Raw genomic sequence first — 20,565 nt, 5'->3', positions numbered from 1 at the left:
ATATCCATAAACAATTTAAATTAAATTTAGATAATCATTTAAGTGATTTTTTCATAAAAAAAATCTATATTTCACATGCACGCTAATGGTGTAGTTGAGGATTTTTGTGGTAAATGGGTACAAAAGTACTTCAAATCTCTCGAAACACAGCTTGATGGTATAGATGAGAAGTAAACAAAACAAAGATATATTATTTGTATTATTGAAAATTATGCTTTTAATTTTGGGGTCACATAGACCCCAAAGACCAGAAGTGTAAACAGGAAATGAGGACCATTTGAGGGTTAAAACATCTTGCATTAACATTTCTTAAAATATATCAGTTAAATGTTTGCAAAAAACAACATAAATGTCCCAATTTAAATAAGGCTTACTCCTAGTCCTGTCTTCACACCTAGTTAGTTTGAGCCCTCCAAACGCTCTCAGAGCAGTTCAGGATGTAAATGTGAACAAACCAAGTGATCTCAGACCCCCCTAAAAGGACCCAAAAGCGAACCGAACTCAGACCACGTCTGGAGGTGGTCTGAGTACGGTTCGGTTTTGGGTTCTTTTGTGGTTCGATTTCTTTTTGAGATGCGAAATCAATGAGGTCCCGGTCCGTTTGGCGTGGTTTTGACATTGTATCAAAATAAACTGCCGCACAGAAAGCTGGGTTCTGAGTTCTTCTGAAGTTGTGATGTGTACAAGAAAGGGTCTGAGATCACTTCGGTTCTGAAGAGGACTAAAAAAAGAACTGGGTCCTCTTTTGAGTCATCAAAAGGACTGATGTCACATTCAGCTAGTTCCTTTTCCGGTTCACTTTAAGTGAACTGGGTTTGGTTCTTTAAAAATGAACTATATGTGAAAACACCCTAAAACAAGGCCTATATGTCTTAATCTGCTTTGAAACACAGATTTGAAATGGAATAAATGTATAATGTAAGGTACAGGAGGATTAAAACAATGACTACAATATCCACAGACTCATTTAAATGTTTCATTGAAGTCATACAGAAGACACCAAAGCCAGCATAACTAGAACAAGATTTATTCAATCCTTTATGTACAAACAGTGTTGTTATCCTTCTTTTCCTCTGAGACGCAGCTGACATGATTTAATAATAAAACATCACATTGACAGTCTCAAACGCAAAGACACATAATCTAACTAGAATAACACAAACATATTGCACCTTATCAACTTATTATGATAATGACATGACGTGGTATTATCCTGAGGACGTAGGATAAATGAAAATACTTTATGTACATCGGTAACTGGCAAAGAAGCTGAATGAAACGTTTAATACAATCAGTCCAACATTCATCTGTTAAATTAAACACAACACGCTCATTCTCACACACATCCAGTGTTTAAAACCACCAACAAACATGCACAAAAAACATGTTTTTACAGAGCGAGCGAGCGAGCGCCATACTTGGTTTTAAACAGAGTTTAGGAGAATAAGATCTTCTCATGATGTATGTCTCATGATGTAGTTAAACTGCTATTAAACAATCCTTCTGTTGTCTAAAAGCAGCAATCGTCCTCCATATCGTTTTTCCGTAAGAACCCAGATGAGCTGAGCAAGGGACAGACCGGTGCACATTGCAGATGAGCTTGACCTCCTTTCTGACTTCTGAGGTCTGATCCTCATTTTCATCTCCAGTTGTAATACAAATAGAAGCTGATGAAGCTTAGGTTAACAGTCAGGCTGGCGAACAGTAGCCCGGGCCAAAGGGACAAGCTCAGAAAACCTGAGAGAAGTGACAAAATAATTTAAATTATATAGAAGAAATATCCAAAACAGAGCAACAATTGAAATTCCAATTTGGATCGGGCTCTTACCCTTCCATTCAGACTTGTTATCCGGAACATTTCCTGTGGTTGTGTCTGCATGGCAGTTTGAAGACCCAGAGGAGCTTCCCATTGGCTTTACTGCATGCTCAAACACACTGCCTTCATCAATCACAGAACCTGTATCAAATGAAATCAAATAAAAAATGTCTGAGCAAAACAACAAAAAGAAAATACTCAACATAAGCAACAGAAACTGTATTAATAAATTATATTTACTACAATAGAACTAAAACAGCCAAACAACAAATAAATATAACAGCCAGGAATATGTGAATAATGTGTTAACCATAACCTGTGTTATGTGAGCTTTAAGTATTGAAATCTAATCTGAGTCCCATACCATGATTTTGTGAGTGGAAGTGTGGCACATCAGGCAAAAATCCTCCACTGTGTACGTGGTTGTGTTCAGACAGGAACAGAGGTGGTGATGCCAAACTGAAAGGCTCCACAGAAGAGGAGAAAAGCTGCAGCTTTTGTCCACTAATGTTGAGTCTCGCTGGGCTGATGAGCGGCCGACGCTGCCTGGCAGAGCTGGAGGTGGAAGTGACAGAACCTGCCACTGAAGGGGCTGGAGATGGGGCAGGAGAGGAGGGCCGGCTTCCAGATTTTAGGGAAAAGTAGTCTATTTGATAAATGAAAGATTTTAATGTTGATTTTACTTACCGACGTTAAAATCAATTTACATGCAGTACAAAATTAAGCATGAATTTGGTTTAAATCAGGTCATCAAGAAAGATAAAACACCATTTCAACTAGTTCTTTGGAGTTACCTGATGGTGGCGACTCTTTGCATTGTGAAGATGGTCTACTTCCACTAAAGAGAAAACCAGAATCTACAAAAAGAAAGAATACAATGTTTTATATGCTACTGTATAAACCACAACATTTTAAACATTGTTATGGATTCTTGGAATGAACATGCGTGCACTTCATCTTTGCACAGCGCGTTGTGAATGTGTTAAACGTGTTACTGCGCCAGAGGTCAAAGTGCTGCAAATAAGTGCTCTTTCGCCATACAATAGTTCTCGTTTTTTATCTTCTTAAAAAATCACCACGTTTTATTTTGTGCCACCATATTTACTTGTGTAACTCCTCATGTAACAGTCTTTAAATTGGGAAAACATTGAAGTGTTTGGTGGCTCTTAAATTAATCCCTGTTCGGATCTTAAGGAATTGAATGGGGCTAGGCTAAATGCTAACAAATTCATGACGTGCTGAACAAAGATGAAGTGCACGCATTGAGAAAAGATAGGTTTGTATTAATTTGTCTAAGTTGAGGTAAGAACATAAAATATTGAAAAACTGTGGTGTTTTCCTTCAAGAGTGCATGATTTACGCCAAATTTTAAGTAAGTCGAACCTTTTCCTAAATCCCAATTCGAATATGATCATCCAAAATAGTATTTGAAATTACAATTAGTATGTTGAAATGGTTGGCTAGTGTAGATTAAGAGGCAGATTTATCCCCTTCTGACATCACAAGAGGAGCCAAATTTCAATGACCTATTTTTTCACATGCTTGCAGAGAATGGTTTACCAAAACTAAGTTACTGGGTTGATCTTTTTCACATTTTCTAGGTTGATAGAAGCACTGACTGGGGACCCAATTTTAGCACTTAAACATTGGAAAAAGTCAGATTTTCACGATGTCCCCTTTGACTGAAATGTAGGACTTTAGTCCCCAGATCAGCCATATTGAGCATTGCATTTTCATATCTTTGATATTATCTATAATAGCTGGTGGGAGGAGTTAAGTGACCAAACAATTATTTTTTTTCCAAATACAGTAATCATTACATAAGAAACAATGAAGAAAAGCTGAAATTAGAGTTTTTTATGTGCATGACTTAAAGGATTAGTCCATTTTCTTAAATGAAAAATCCAGATAATTTACTCACCACCATGTCATCCAAAATGTTGATGTCTTTCTTTGTTCAGTCGAGAAGAAATTATGCTTTTTGAGGAAAACATTGCAGGATTTTTCTCATTTTCATGGACTTTAATAGAGCCCAACATTTAATACTTAACTCAACACTTAACTCTTTCCCCGCCATTGACGAGATATCTCGTCAATTAAGAGAAAACGCTTCCCCGCCAATGACGAGATTTTCCGTCTTTCCGCAATACCGCTATTATACACCACGTGGCGCCCTTCCGCAACTTTTTAAAACCGGAAGTATTGCCCTATGGCAAGCTGCTGCATGTCCGTGTCTGTTTTAAAGATCGCTCTGAATGAGATCTCTATGAAAAGTCCGTCACAAATATGGAATTATTTTTGCTTTTTGCTCAAAATATGGTGTTTTTGCAAAAACCTACCCATATTCAAAAGCTGATTGCAAAAGAACCACTAAAGGTAGGGTGAAACGTTTTTTTTTTGTTTGAAAGCAGAGGGTCTGTTCTTTCATTTGGTATATTGTATGTTTATTTATTTAAAGAAGAACATTTTCTGGAAGGCATTAAACTTTGGTGAAAATCATGAAAAACGCTGGCGCTGGCTGGCAACTTTTTTTTTAAAACGCTGGCGGTGAAAGAGTTAACAGTTTTTTAAGGACTCTAAACGATCCCAAACGAGGCATAAGGGTCTTATCTAGCAAAACTATTGTCATTTTTGACAAGAAAAATAACAAATATACACTTTTAAACCACAACTTCTCGTCTAGATCCGGTCCAGCGTGACCTAACGTAAATGCGTAGTGACGTAGGGAGGTCACGTGTTACATCTATAAAACGCACATTTGCGGACCATTGTAAACAATAAACTGACACAAAGACATTAATTAGTATCAGTTGAAATACAACAACGTAGGAACGGTCCTCTTTCTCAACACTTGTAAACACTGAGGCGGAGTTTCGCGTTCGTCCTCTGTCACCTCTTGACGTCATGACGTATTGCGTGGGGTCACCCTGACGCATCACGACCGGATCTGGACGAGAAGTTGTGCTTTAAAAGTGTATATTTGTTATTTTTATTGTCAAAAATGACAATCGTTTTGCTAGATAAGACCCTTATGCCTCGTTTGGGATCATTTATAGTCTTTTGAAACTCCGTTGAAAACAACTGTTAAGTGTTGATTTAAGTGTTAATTGTTGGTGTCCATTAAAGTCCATTAAAATGAGAGAAATCCTGCAATGTTTTCCTCAAAAAACAAAATTTCTTCTCGACTGAACAAAGAAAGACTTAAACATTTTGGATGACATGGTGGTGAGTAAATAATCTGGATTTTTCTTTTAAGAAAATTGAATATTCCTTTAACACAATTTGCATCTAGTTAACATTAAATGCATAAACTTACTAGTAACAAAAACAATATAGAGTCGGCGAATTGGGATGTACCATTTGTTTTCAATGACTTTAGATGTCCCATACAGTTTAAAACAGCAGCAATTTCTTGTTTGAAACGTTTCTGTGAATACCACCTCAGAAAAAGTAGCGCTCCCAAAAAATATGAATAGAAATTCCAAGCAACTTTTAAATAAAGATCATTTCACGCTTTTATGCCGTCATGCCAGGAATGTCTCTTTATGAAGCCAACACAGCTGCGACCATACAGAGGAGCTTCCCCATCAAACCAATTAACATTTCAAACCAGACGGGTTGAGATACATGATGGAGCAGGTACAGTACACAGTTCACATAAAAGCTTGTGATGAAAAGCAGGCAGGGAGATGAGTGATACACGTCCTGCCGTGTTTAACAGAAGCATTAGTGCAAGATCTCATTAAACTCTCAGATCTGTACAGAGAAGAGATTAATGCTACGTACACACCAAACGCGGGGCATCGCGTTACTCGCTCTAGAATACTCGCGGGATTTAACTTCATGTCACGTGAATTGTTTGCTTGAGTTGAATATTTTCAACTTGGATGAATATGCGTTTGAGGGGACCACTGTGTGTTATTACAGCAATAAGTTGTGGCAAATACTAGGCTTTGGCCTTTCTAACACACCTGCCGAGGCGTTGGATCTGATTAAAGGAGGCTATCTGAGACTATATCGGATTAAAGCGTGCCATCTTATCTGGTCTCGTCTGAAGATCCAAACATGAAACAAACCGTGATGCTGCTGCAGTCTCACAACAGTCATTTAAACACCACTCCCAACATCCCTCTGATCCCCCCGGCTTTAAAAAGCCTGCGTGTATTACAAAAAAAAAAAACATACAGTTGGGTTCCTAAAGCACAGAACGAAAAAAGCCAAGGTCATGGTTTAACATTTTTAAGAAATGGGATGCAAAATATATAGATTTAAACAAATTTTATGTCACTTTTTAAAACATACAGAAATCAAAGCAAACACATACGAGTCTAATTATAACATTAGATGACACCGATCATCTATGAGCAAACTAACGTAAAGTTACTTCCTGTAACTCAAAACCCATCAGTGGTGGGAAAATCCCGTTAACATGCAGGTAGCCGCTTAACAGACCATTTCTCAAACACACTTTCCCTGTTTTTCGGTTCACTTTCAGTTGGCAAAATTCCCCCGTAAGGTGCGGCACAGTCTGGGGTGAAGAGTGAGCCGAGTAACTTCAGTCTGTCAGCCAGTGACCCATATCTTTCCCATCATGCACTTCTGCACTTCTTTCACAAAACAGCACCTGGGGCCTTTCCATCAGCACTCAGGCTTACCTCACGAACAAAATGAAGGATTTTCACAAGTAATAAAAATAACAGTACTCTAGTTTTTAAGCAAAATACTGTCAGTTGTGCTCACAGTAAAAACCTAACAAAGAAATGAAACAGGTGAAATGTAGTCACTCGATTTCATTTGACCTCATCCCATCGTACATCAGACATGCACTCACCTGCTCGGGCGAGGGAGGGGATGGTTCCCAGAGAGAGGGCTCTGTTAAGTCGCCCAGGCAGCGAGGAGGGCGAGGCCTTGCGTGTTCTGTGGTTTTGTTGGCGGGCGAGCAGCTGTGACAGATTTGGGGGAGGCGTGGGGATGAAGGAAGACGACCCAGACACAGGTGCAGACAGCAGAGGAGAACGATTACTATAGTACAGGTCAGAAGAACTACCAGACAGATACCTGCAACAGATATGATCCACTGCTGAGTTTTTTTTTAACAGAGCAAATCACCCTTAAAAATTACTCATTTGTTCAAATAAGGTAACTTGTTACATTGTCAAACATTTATACTGACGGCAGATGAGGGGTTTGTGAACGACTAGATAACTGAGTGCTAGATCTGCCTGGAAAATTCAGTAGATTTTCACATGTCATTCACAAATGTCTATGCATTTTCTGCCATTGACAGGTTTATTCAGGAAATTTGGGAGATATTTGACTTTGCTTTTAACAACAAATTAGAGAACGATACTCTGTATTTTTACGATTTTGCCATGTTTTATTGCAAGCAGCAGAATTATGCCAAAATTTCTTTACAATCAGCACAGCAATTTTGAAAATATTCCATGTAAACTTAAAAATTTGAAAGTTGGATCTAGTTAACAAAATAATTCAATTCTTAAGACTTGTCAACTTGTCAAACATTTTCTCACTGAAGCGAGTGACCAAGACCAAGTGAAAAATTTAAGGTGAAAAAAAATGACTTCAATTGGTAACACCTAATTTTTCATTAGCTTTAACTTAAATTTAAAAGCATTACTTAAAGTAAAAAATATTAAGTTGAATTTTTTTATTTTGGGGTGATATGGGCATATCACACTGTATGCGGCAAAATTGCTGCGTGGCAACACACTGAAAAAAAATTCTGGACATCGGTTGCACATGATTGAATTAGGTTTTCTTAAAATTAAATTAACATAAATTAACAATAATTTCATATAAAAAAAACTTAATTTAATCATGTTGAACTGGTGTACATAATTAAATTATGTAGATCTAACAACTTTAAAAAAAATTATACTTTTGAGAAAACTTAATTCAATCATGTGGAACCGGATTTTTTAAGTGCAGTTTTTCTTGTGTAGTGGAAGCGCTTAAGCAGCATTTAGTGCAAACATGTTTATCTTTAATGGCGCCTTTGAAAAGAGCTGTGTCCGAGGCAAAATTTTGGGTACAAGAGTAAGGCGTGCGGACCAACTCTGTAAGCGCCCCTGTTTTGCCACTTTCCGCACGTCTCCTATTGAAAATGAACTAGAAACTCGTGGCTGCCGTGTACCGTGTAAAATGCCTATTACCGATTAAGTTAATCCAATTTTTACTTTTAACAGTGTAGACTCGTTGGTTGTATTGATGTATGCTGTATAAGAGTATATATTTAATTATAGTTCATGTGAAAAAACTATAAACTACAACAGTAGATTTTATTGATAAAATCTTGTCAATGCAAAGTAATGTAAAATTTGCACTCCACATTACACTGCAAAAATGATTGTTTTCAGTAGAAATATCTAAAAATTCTTAAATTAAGATGCTTTTTCTTGATGAGCAAAATGACCTAAGAAAATAAGTCTAGTTTTTAGACAAAATGTATCAAATTTAAGTGAATTTGTGCTTAAAACAACAAAATATCTGCCATCTAAAAATAAGTTTAAGTTTTTCTTAAAAGCTTAATTCAAGAAAAAAATTCTCACCCCATTGGGAGTGTAAAATGAGTGATGTAACAAGAAATACAAGTAGCAAATATGTCAACAAAAATCTTGCACAAGATGCTGTCTGTAAAAACCAGATAAAGTCTCAATCTAATTTAAGATTCGGACCATCTAGGTTTTATTTCAATTTTTTTTTATATTAATTTCCATCTCTGACATATTGTCAGTCAATATTAAAAAGACCAAGGTTATATTATAAAGAAAGTTTACGTTATGTAAGATGATTTTATGCAGTAACAGTAAATCACAAAAACAGCTTCTATCTCAAACAATCTTCAATGTAATTTTTATGTCCAGCCACAATTCAGAAAGAAACGCCAAGCACACAGTTCTCAATTTAACAGTATTTTATTTCACTTGTGTAAAATTGGATTAAATATAGATTAAATAAACATGTATAAAAACACACCCCGAGCAGAATTGATGGATTGCTTTACCATGCATCTTTACTCAAAACACCTCAATCCAACACATTACTACTATAAATCCCAGCTTATGATTGATTCTGGACGGAAACGGTTTCACACACACTTCACAATGCATTTGCTTAATTCACATTACTTTGTAGTCAATCCAGATTAAAACCACTCAGTGTGACTGATGTATCAGAGAAATCACAGTACATATATTGAATGGCTAGTGTGAAATGAAATTTAATAAAATGTGTACCTAATAAATGGCTTTACGATCACTTTCAATTTGGTAACTAAACTTAGTTCATATTCATTCATTCTATATTGATTCTGGGTGAAAAGAAAGTTGATCTTAAATGCACCACCAATATTAAAATAGTCAACATTGCATACAATTAGTTTTTTGTGCTAAATCTTGCAGCCAATCTTTGCATCACCAGATACCTTCTGATACATCTGTGATTTAACCTTGACAGACTCAACTACATTAAACCATCGGTATTAAATTCAGTTTCACTTATCTGCTCATATTTGCAAACATGTGAAATATAGCTACCAAATTGATACAAAAGGAACATGAAAATACAATGAGTAAAATACAAGAAACTCATTTTTAGACTAATAAACAAACTACAGTGTAAGTATGATATCAATAAAAGCAAAAGCATCAAATATAAATACTAACAATAAGTGTAATGCTAAATAAATCTTTGGCTGTTTACCAGTCAACATGATCTTGAGCTAAAACAATTTCAAGTCTAGACTTAAACTACAATTAATAACCAACTGCCAGCTTTTGGGCGTTAGGAAGTTTTAGAAAAACACCAAACTAATTGTATTTTTAAGAATTGTATAAAAATGGGAAATGTGCCAGTACAACAAACGATTAAACTTAATCAAGCTATTAAAAAAATGAAACCTACTGTGTGCATTTACAGAGTATTACATTTAATTGGTTCAAGCACATGTTTTGGTAACACTAAATAAATATTTCAAGCTTATCTCTATGCCAGGGTCTCTAAAGTAGGTTGAGAGCCTGTTTGTAAAAGTTGAAATGGCTTTTATAACGGTCCATTGCATATCAAAAGATCAACTTATTTCAAACATCACAAAAAAGAAAGTTGTAGACATTGTGTAAGTGTCCATGTCAAATCAATAAGTCATATTAAAAGCGAACTTCACAGCACGTTACAAGCTACGTGGGAAATACAGTGATGCAAAACTAGAAAAAAATACAATCTGTAGTCATTCTTTTACATGATGTTAAACTCACATTCAAAAAAAGACAATTACATTTCCTTCCACAATACAACAATCAGCCCGATCCATCATTGTGAACAAAAAGTTATGAAAATGTCTCACATTTAGCATCAGGATTAGAGTCTACATTTATTCTTTTTAATTTATGTTTTTAGAAATACTTGAGTTGAGTGTTATTAGTAGTATAAAAAAAATGGCACATCATTGTATAATATAGTATACAACATGTCAAAGAGTGTCCCAATCTACCTCCATTCACATTATTTTATGTACAGGTTGATTATATACTATGCAAAGGTTAGCTTATTTAATAAATATTGCATCAATTTTGTATTAATAAAGATGAAATCAAACTGAATGAACACTATAATAGCCGTAATAATGATTAGGTTATGGCAAAAATCATAATTGTCGATTAATCCATTTGGTATAGTAATTGCGATTATTACTGTCGACATTTCGAAATGTTTTTAACTTTCTCTGAAGCAGCTGCTTGGTCATTTTTAGGGCTGCATAACGATTAATCGCGATTAATCGTTTGCAGAATAAACGTTTTTGTTTACATCATATGTGTGTGTGTACTGTGTATAATAATTATGCATAAATAAATACACATACATGTAGATATTTAAGGGCGTATTTACATGTGTATATAAATTTTTATATTTATAAATAATGTATATTATATATAAATATTTAATCTATAAATATTTTTTTCTTAAAATTATACATGCATGTGTATATTTATTTATACATAATTATTATACACAGTACACACACATATATGATGTAAACAAAAACTTTTATTCTGCAAACGATTAATCACGATTAATCGTTATGCAGCCCTAGTCATTTTTAAACATCCGAAAAAAAATATTAAAATGTAAAAAACTAATAATTGTGAGAGTTATGTTATGTTATTAGTGTAAAATCCTAAATTAATTGCTGAAGGACACGCCAACTTATCGATTTTAAAATCTGATTCACCATTGTGTTTGGTTGTGCTGCACAATTAATTGGTAAAAGATCACAATCTCTATACAAGCATCGATTTCATTCCTAACTTATAACGATTCGTGTGTCTATTAAACCTTTGACAGAAATTTTACCAGAACATTAAAATATGCGTGGGTGCTTTCGCGGAAAAGTCGTCATATAAAGTGGGATTTTAAACAGTGGGTTGCAATGACAACTTTTCATTGGATCAATCGCAAGCTTCATCTGCGTTTTAAACATGCTGTTTAAATATTCACACGCTTTGCTTATACGAATGCACAAGCGATGTGTTGAAACTTAAGCACGGATAAATTTCACGTTTAGTGTGCTTTGCTTTCACAGATGCGTAAGCAGCACGTTTAAAGCGCAAATGAAGTGTGCTTTGCTTTGTCGCGTCTGTCTGTAAATACAACATAAGTAGTTAGCTTTAGTATATTTGCAAACTGGGTTAAAATTAACAACCAAGGAAGCCTCTTCAAAATAATTATTTTAGGCTACTCTTGCTTTGTTTTGTTAAAGGGATAGTTCGGCCAAAAATGATATTAAACCCATGATTTACTCACCCCCAAGCTGTCCGAGTTGCATATGTCCATCGTTTTTCAGACAAACACATTTTCGGATATTTTAGAAAATGTTTTAGATCTTTCAGTTGATTAAATGTAATGTTACGGGGTCCATGACCTTCAAGTCCAAAAAAGTTCGTCCATCCTTCACAAAATAAATCCAAACGGCTCCAGGATGATAAACAAAGGTCTTCTGAGGGTAATCCGTGCGGTGTTGTTGTAAAAATATCCATATTTAAAACTTTATTAACGTAAATAAATACCTTCCGGTAGCGCAGCCATCTTAGACTCCTCTGTATTCAGGAGAGAGTATTAGCGTAGGGTACGCACTTTTCTAAGTGACATATGACAAAATTCGGAGGGCGGGGGCACAGAGCAGCAGCAGAGTAGCCTCCGTAGGCAGCGTAAGCTCTCATCCTGAATGCGGACACGACTAAGATGGCGGCGCTATCGGAAGGTAGTTATTTACGTTAATAAAGTTTTAAATATGGATATTTCTACAACAACACCGCGCGGATTACCCTCAGAAGACCTTTGTTTTTCATCCTGGAGCCGTTTGGATTTATTTTGTGAAGGATGGACGAACTTTTTTGGACTTGAAGGTCATGGACCCCGTAACATTACATTTAATCAACTGAAAGATCTAAAACATTTTCTAAAATATACGAAAATGTGTTTGTCTGAAAAACGATGGACATATGCAACTCGGACAGCTTGGGGGTGAGTTTTTGACCGAACTATCCCTTTAAAAAATGTGTGGGTCTTAAGATAGATTTTTCCTGCCCAGGTGGGTCCAGGATTGAACAAAGTTTGGGAAAATTATATATATAAAAAAACATTATAAAAAAATAATTTTTAAAGAGATTGCAGCAATTAATTTTGTTTCTGTTATTTAGTTTAGTTGGAATTCAAAATCGTGATAAAAAAAGTTATTCAAATTGCAATCTTAGTATTTGGTGCCTAAACATACTGCCGAATGCACAGAAAATAGCATATATGGACAGAAATGGGCTGTTATGGAGGATATTGGCAATTACATCATTGTTTCACCCATAATTGCAATCCCGATTAGTTTTTTGAATAATTGTGCAGCCCTAATGTTTATTTATGTAGACAAATACTAACCCAATCACTCTCAAACATCTACCCTGGCTTAACCATAAAAATGTCATTTACAGCGTCAAAAGTTACAGTCAGTGATTCTCTACTATCTTAGAGCGGTGTGATAAAATACCGAATCTAATACAGCTGACGAGTATGAAGTATTCAGTCCTTCCAGAAAAACGCAGAGTTTTTTGGTGATTGTTGCAGGTAAAAATCCTTGATCTTGTGGCACGTTTTCTTAAAAAATGCGATGGAATATGCAAGGATATTTATGCAATGAAATTGCGGGAACTTGCAAGAGATCTATCTTTCTGCTAAGATATATGTGTTTTTTGCTACGAAAATGTGGGAATTATGAAATCATACAAGCCCCGCATATTTTGCGTACGGAAATCTGCAATTTATGCTGCGAAAGTGCTGCGTATTTGAAAAAATAATTATGCTTTGAATCATGCGATCGCATAATCACGTTTTTCAGAAGGGACTGAGTATTACATATAACATATGTGACCAATATGTGATTTACTGCTTTAAATCTTACATAATGTTAAAAACATTCGGCGACAATATAACCTTAATAATTATCTTCATGCCAAAGATTGAAATCAATGTAAAAATCAATAATTGGAATCAAACTTTGATTCGCCTAATCTCAATACTAGATTATGAGACTTCATCTTGAATTTACATAGGGTCACATGGTTAGCAATGTACTTAGTGTTATCTATTTAACATAAGATATCCTCTATGAGTTTACACAGAGAAAGAAAGTATAATTCAGTGCTTGTATTATAGTTAGATAGATAGGGTAGATGGCACAATAGTGTAACTTTAACAAACAGCTTTGTACATATTAGGTGTGAATTTCATGCTGCTTTTGAATCACAAAGTCAATGTAGATGAGGAAAGAACAAAATACTCCTGGAACGGCATTACGTTTCTAGGTGAACAATGCACTTAGTACAGTAGTGCTTTAGACAGCTAGAAATATCTACTCGTGATTGAAGCTGTTACTTTACCAGCCAGAACAACATGTACCAAAACAAGAGGTCAAATGTCTCATTGATCTTAAGCCTTTAGCTAGGAGTGGTGCAACGGATCGCAGTTGATCCGTGATTCGTACGGATCACGACCCACGGTTCGGCTCGCATGTGATTCGCGGATTAATACGCAACTTTAAATAGGGAAAGTTTATCATTTGTAAGTATTATAAAGGTTTGCAAATGTTAACATTCAAGTGATTTTAAACAGTTTAACTGCAAAACGGCGCTAAAGTGATCAGTTTACTTTACGCACAAACGCACGCGTGCGGTTGAATGCGTCCGGTCCAGCTCGAGTCAGACATCATCCTTCAAAGATCAGAACTCTTGATGTTTAAATTTCAGAGAGTTGCGCTACTCTCTCTCATACTGTAGTGTATTAAAATACATTTGGCTAATAGAGCAATGAAAAACAACGTAACGTTTTTATGTGGGACGACTGTAATGCTGCGCCGTCTGTAATTCGCCCTCTGTCTGTGTCTGTGCGCTCGTTTAAGGGGACTCGGTAGTGCACAAACGGAGAGATGCAGTCTGTGCATATTTGGTCTTAAAGAGACAGTAAGCTCAATTGACCTACTTAAGTCTGTGTCATTAATGTTAATCAAAGAACCCAAGACAAAGAGAAAATCACTGCTGAAGCTTTAAAAAAATAATAATTACATTTAATTAATACAATAAATGCAGTGTTATTATTCATTTGATTTCTGTAACTAATGATTTTAGACCTTACTTAATGTGCAACCTTGTTCTTTTTATAAATGTTTGTAATTTCTTGATTTGTTATTAGAATTTTCCCATACTTTTTTTTTGCTGATCCGAAAAATGATCCGATCTGTGCCTCAAAATCCGTAATGTGATCCGAACCGTGAGTTTTGTGATCCGTTGCACCCCTAGATAGCATAACGAAAAACTACACATTTTAAAACAACTGCTTGCTGCATTACAAAAATGTCTGTCTTTGTCAAACTATGGATGCATAAAGTAAACTTTTCCTAATACTTCATCAAAACCACATATCAGACAGATAATATTCTGTAAAGCTCAGATTATGGGCATGGTGGTTCAAAAGCCTATATAAGCTCTAGCGAGTGTCTTAAAGGCCATGGAGGTTAATACTGTAGTGCATTAGTTTGTTAGTATAATGTGAAACTTTAATTAAAAGCACCAAACCCTACTACATGTCCCAAAAGTGTCCTCCCATACATATCCCATAATGCATCTTAGTGTCACTGTTCAGATTCTGACCTGCGACCTCTGGCTCTCCTCTGATTTGTCGATTTACGGGTTGCCACAGCGGCAGCGAATCCCACCAGACAACAAAGAGAAGTGATGCCAAACTTGACCGCTTCCAACCAATCAGGGATTTCCGCTTTAAGGTAAAACTCAACCAGGTAGAAACATATCACCAGGAGCCAAAGCACAGACGCCACAGCATCAATCCTCCTCAACCTGGATAACAAAGCAAGGAAGAAATACTTAGTTTAGGACATGTTGACACAAATATACTTTACAAGAAAAGCTCAACTTGTTTACCTGACAGGTCCTGCCATTAAGACGGCTGTGATGCAAGTCAGGAGACCAGCAGAGGCCACGGCCATTTGATGCTCACTACCGGATTGCCAGATCAGCCGGACGTTTTCCCTGGTCTCTTCTGGAAGAAAACCCACGAGATCACTCCACATCTTGCTGCTTTGGTTGGCTTTGGTTTCTGGGTCATTTTTGGGGGAAGGTTTACGCGGGGCAACTTCAGATCCAGACAAAGCCACGACTACCAAAAAGGCACAGGCGAGAAACGCAAGGACCCGGAGCAAGATCAACCAACCCGGTGTAGTGAGGGAATACGTGCTCTGTACGGATGCAAAAAAACAAAGACTACCTGATATGAGAACAGATCGCTTGATACATGCATGCCAAACTAGACATGAATCAACAGCAGCTGTACAATACTTGTGACAAGAGAACAAGCAAGAGAGAACAGGCTTTTCCTTATCTCTGGCAATCACTTACATCCATCTAACTGTAGTTTAAGAAAACACTACTGGTCATTAATCACACTTAGTACATGTTACACATGATGACTGTAAAATGACAGGTTCATCTGAGAAACTTTCGTAACATTAGTCATGTCACGCATCTGGCACCCAATCTAGTATCCTTGCATTGAACACTGCAACGTGTTAAAAAAATAAAAAATTTAATTAATGCATCTTCACGCCAAGTAAAAACGAACAATGTAGTCCTATAACGCTGGGAAGATCACCTTGACGAAGGCCTTATCTGCATCCCGGGTGCGTCTTAACTGGTGGTTGAACAGCACAGCTCTCAGTTGTCGGTTTTGGTGTTTGATGTAGTACTCCACTGCCGTTTGACACGGCCGACACAGTTTGTATGTCTGCTCGAGGTGATGCTTATACAACTCGATCTCTTCATCATAGTTTTCCTGGAAAAGTGACAAACAGGACGTTATTGGTCCTCACCTCTTATTTGTTAAAAAGCTAACAAATGTACCCAAGCAAATATCTGCATTATTTTTGAACCTGCTTAGTTTAGCTGCAATAAACAACACTGACCAACAAAAAAAAATGTAAGTATTCAATATTAAGAGAATGAGTGAGTAAATTTTAAACCTACATCATCCCTGGGGATGAACGATGCCAGCTGCTTGATCTTTAGAGTTTGGTTGGTGTTGCATTTCTTGCACAGGAGCATCTGACAGTTGACCCACTGCAGAGGCTTGGGAGTCTCAGGGACACCGGCTGAAACTCCGTGATTGAGATGCTCCATGTATTGAGCAGGAATGGGTTTGTTGTAGTCCCCATTCTACGGATCAAAAACATGTGCAGGACAAATCCTCAATTGCTGGTCACCAAAAGCACAGATTACATGTTGCATATGATAAACATCAAACTTCTTTCTGAACATTAACATAAAAAAAACCATTAATATTATCTAATATACAGTACTAGCCAAAAGTTTGGAAATACTTGCTAATTTTTAATTTATATTTTGTCCAAATTGTAATATAATAGTAAAGTCATCAAAACTATGTAATATCACAAATGGGTGATTCTCGTGAAATTAGACTCGTAAAAGTAAATGCTATCAAAATAAGAAGCATACAGTTACAAACATCTCTTCATGTACTATTTTGCACATGATTTCAAATGACACCAATTTTGTTGTTTTTTCCACATTTAAGGGGAAAATTTTCATTACCACAACGTGTCCATGACTGGATTGGGTTCTTTGACATGGAAATATTTATAATAAAAAAATCTAAAAAAATAAAAAGCTTCAGTGCATGTTATACTATAAACATTTACAGTAAATAAACATGTGGTATTTGGTGATCATTGGTAAATGTTGAGACAATAATAAGAAATATAAATGTGTCCAAGACCAATTTTCTCATCCTCCGCAACAATTTACAAACATTGTTTAACCCTAAAGGAACTAAATTTGGAAAAAATTAGTTGGAAGGGACATAATTGACTGTGACACTCAAGATGGCTAACAGGTAAGCAGTTTTTATTTTTTCTCTCCAGATAAAAGTTGAAATTTTGTTTGTCATATAGACAACTTTTTAGTTCTCATTCCCGAAACATGAGTTTGTAAATGCATATATTTAATGTAATATCATGTTGCGGTAATGATAATTTTAGATAATGATAATCTAAAAAATGTAAATAATTCTATAGGAAATATTTTTTAAATCCTCTAAAAATAATGGTTACAGTAAGTTCAGACCTTAATCTTATATGTGCAAAAAATTGGCTTCAAGGGCTTTTTAAAAATTCTCATGCTGGACACTTTCTAAATCTGGACTTCGTGAGAATCACCCAAATGTAAATATAACACTGTTGCTTCAAGTCCCTGTGAACAAGAAGTCGCGATCTACTTGACTTTTGTATTGTGACATATTTCCAAGTGAAACAGATTATCATACGAGGAGAATAGCGAGCGTGGCTTGTGTTTTCCACTGTGGTTTCATTCAGAAATGGAACTTGCAGCAGAAGATGGGGGTCTCCCATGCCAGCAAGCTGACATCATCAAAAAATGATCGGGGAAATACATTTTCAGATTTTACTTAACGTTTATGAGGACACATGAATTAAAAATAGAAATAAAGACCCACCCTGATAAATTGTATATAACAAACACCGCAATATTCCATTAAAAAATAAGAATTGTCCATTTTGATTTCAAGGGGACTTTGGGGCGGTTTCCCGGACCAGGATTAGCTTAATCCAGGACTAGGCCTTAGTTTAATTAGGAAAAATAACTAGTTTTAACAAACATGCCTTACTAAAAACATTACCTGTGTGCATTTTGAGATAAAACAAAGGGCCCTGATGTATTTTAAGGTATGTAAGTGCAAGTTGTTTTCAGTTTGGAGAGCTCTTAAAAGTGTTTAAGTCTAGGACTAGTCTAATCCCTGTCCGGGAAACCTCCCCTTTAAGTTTAGTCCCAGACTAAAATCTATGTTCAAGTGGTCTTAACTCATTGCCATTGTTTTGTCTCAAAAATCAAGATGCACACAAGTAATGTTTTTCTAAGTCACATTTATAAAAACACACAACACTTATTTTGAAATAGCGACGACGAGCCGCCACTGGTAATTTCAAACATTTTCACAAGAGTTTTAAGTTTTAAGGTGTTTCCAAACTTTTGACCAGTATCTCAAAACAATCCGCATGCAATCTATCTATACCTCTTGAAAACCATTATACTGATCACAGTATGGACAATCCCAGCAATTCCTATTCCCATAGGGGACCACTGTATCCCGATCGCAGAACCAGCAATTTACTTTGACATGAGTTGGTTTCTTTCTGTAAAATAGAAATAAGTAAAATTCAGTTAGGTATCAACAGCACTAAATAAGTGTAAATACACCAGCACAGGGTATTTATTTAGAAGCCAAGTCGAAGTTAACTAATGTAAAATCTAATCTATACTTCTATTCTTGTTATTTTTACCCAAACCCTGTAATGTCACAAGCAGTGTCTTTTCTCAGGTGCAGCAGGGATCTGATTAGTAAATGATGGTCACTATATGGGTTACTGATAAGGGAGATTACATTAACAAGATCAATGTAAGAGAATACAAATGACAAGAAAACATGGCTAAATGCACCAATTAAACAATCATTCATCACTTTGTAAACATTACTCAGAAACAACAAGTAATGAAAAAGTGCTTTTGTTAGTTAGAATGGATTAAAATCCCCGAAATTATATATAATTTATTCAAATATACTAAATTGTGTGGCTTCTACGTTAGGCTTGACTTATTTACAACCAATACAATTTCCATTAAATCCATTAAAATTCGTGTGATGGGTTTTATTGTTTTTTTTTTCAGCAAAGTTGGCATTAGTGTTATCTTATAATTAGTCACCATTGTGATACAAAACGAAATTCACAAACACTACACTACACTAAAACATTTTAGGAATTTCGCCCGCCACTCAAATGAATGCAAGTGTTATAACTGTTACATGCAAATACCGTTGCATGTTAACAATAGAAGACTAGGATTTACATACAGTCATATGTAAAGCATTTTCTACTAAGCAAAACATGGCTGTTATGCGAGGCCCAGTAGGGACACCATACCTGGTTGCAATCTTATAAAGCAGCGCTCCTCCCGCAGCAATCGCCGTCGCTCCCACACCACCAACAATAAACGGTGGATATTGTAGTAGTATGTGGTTAAAGGCCTCCATTGCGAAACCAAAAACGGATAGTAACGTTATTATTTACAGAAAACCACACGCTGCAGGAGCGCGTGCAGCAACAGATGCGTGCATCAATCTACAACGCGCTCAAAACAAGGTCATGACGAGGGCAGTATAATGATCTGTCAAAATAAAAGTCACTAAACTAACGCAAAAAAAGAAATAACAAAAACACAGGTCGTGTTTAAGCAATCTCGGGTCATTTCTAAACGAAAACTTTGGCATTTAAATTGCACTTAAATTAAAAATAATAGTAGTATACAAAATAGTATACTAATACTAGTAGTATACATTAACGCGTTTTCTAGACTTCAATAAAAATTAAATGCAAATTAATAATCATGAACATGTCAATAGTTATAGAAATCTTTTTTTTTTTTACAAAAACCATATTGTACTGCACACCTGTTTAGCACAGTTGTGACATTTTCTATTTTTCTTAATATATGTTAATATATTTATATTTTATATATTTTTACTCATATCAATTAATTTGTTTTTTAGATAACTGTTATTTTCTTTAGTTTGTTGCTTCTATTTTTCTATTTACTACTATGTATATGGCAGAATATCTACGTATATTAACTGCAATTACAGCTGCATTTATATGTGTATTTAAATTAATTTACTTAATTCGCGCTCGTACAAGAAAGTGAACTAAACAGAAATCATGTTTATATGGCATAAACGTCTGCCCTCTTTTGGCAACATGGGTAACTGCAAGCACAAGCTTTAAATGGCAACATATTACAAATGTACATTTATTTTCCTAAAACCTTGCTTTCCTAGGTATGCTTTGTGACTTAAAAATTAAGTCAAAATTTTTATCATATATAAGAAACTTCACAGTTTGTTTACTTGTCATTTAACACACAATGATAGTAGACGGCATGATCAATATCTCCCATATCACAGATTAACTCATGCCTTTCACCTTGTGTACAGCTTTGTGACACAAGAGATAAAACCTCGAACATTACTAGTAGGCTCAAAGACCATGTTTTCGTAGCTTCGAGTAAACAACAGGGATCATGGAATTATTGACA

The 20,565-nt window shown here is 35.7% G+C and overlaps 1 protein-coding gene across 1 annotated transcript; it reads right to left on the bottom strand.

The window, feature by feature from the left end:
- Nucleotides 1-1,003: 1,003 nt before the first annotated feature.
- On the bottom strand, nt 1,004-19,622 carry tmem201 (transmembrane protein 201). The gene is made up of 11 exons (XM_065285545.2): nt 19,398-19,622; nt 18,491-18,611; nt 16,411-16,599; nt 16,040-16,219; nt 15,313-15,626; nt 15,025-15,228; nt 6,648-6,874; nt 2,611-2,673; nt 2,181-2,462; nt 1,829-1,957; nt 1,004-1,737 (listed from the first exon to the last, which is right to left on the bottom strand). Exons 1-11 carry the CDS (start codon nt 19,505-19,507, stop codon nt 1,640-1,642), a joined length of 1,917 nt encoding a protein of 638 aa, XP_065141617.1. The 5' UTR covers nt 19,508-19,622; the 3' UTR covers nt 1,004-1,639.
- Between the last annotated feature and the right edge of the window lie 943 nt (nt 19,623-20,565).

This window comes from Paramisgurnus dabryanus, chromosome 21, assembly GCF_030506205.2.
Source record: "Paramisgurnus dabryanus chromosome 21, PD_genome_1.1, whole genome shotgun sequence".
NCBI classification, from domain to species: domain Eukaryota; kingdom Metazoa; phylum Chordata; class Actinopteri; order Cypriniformes; family Cobitidae; genus Paramisgurnus; species Paramisgurnus dabryanus.
Note: the sequence above shows the minus strand (reverse complement) of the source record. Positions and strands in the feature narration are given on the sequence as shown.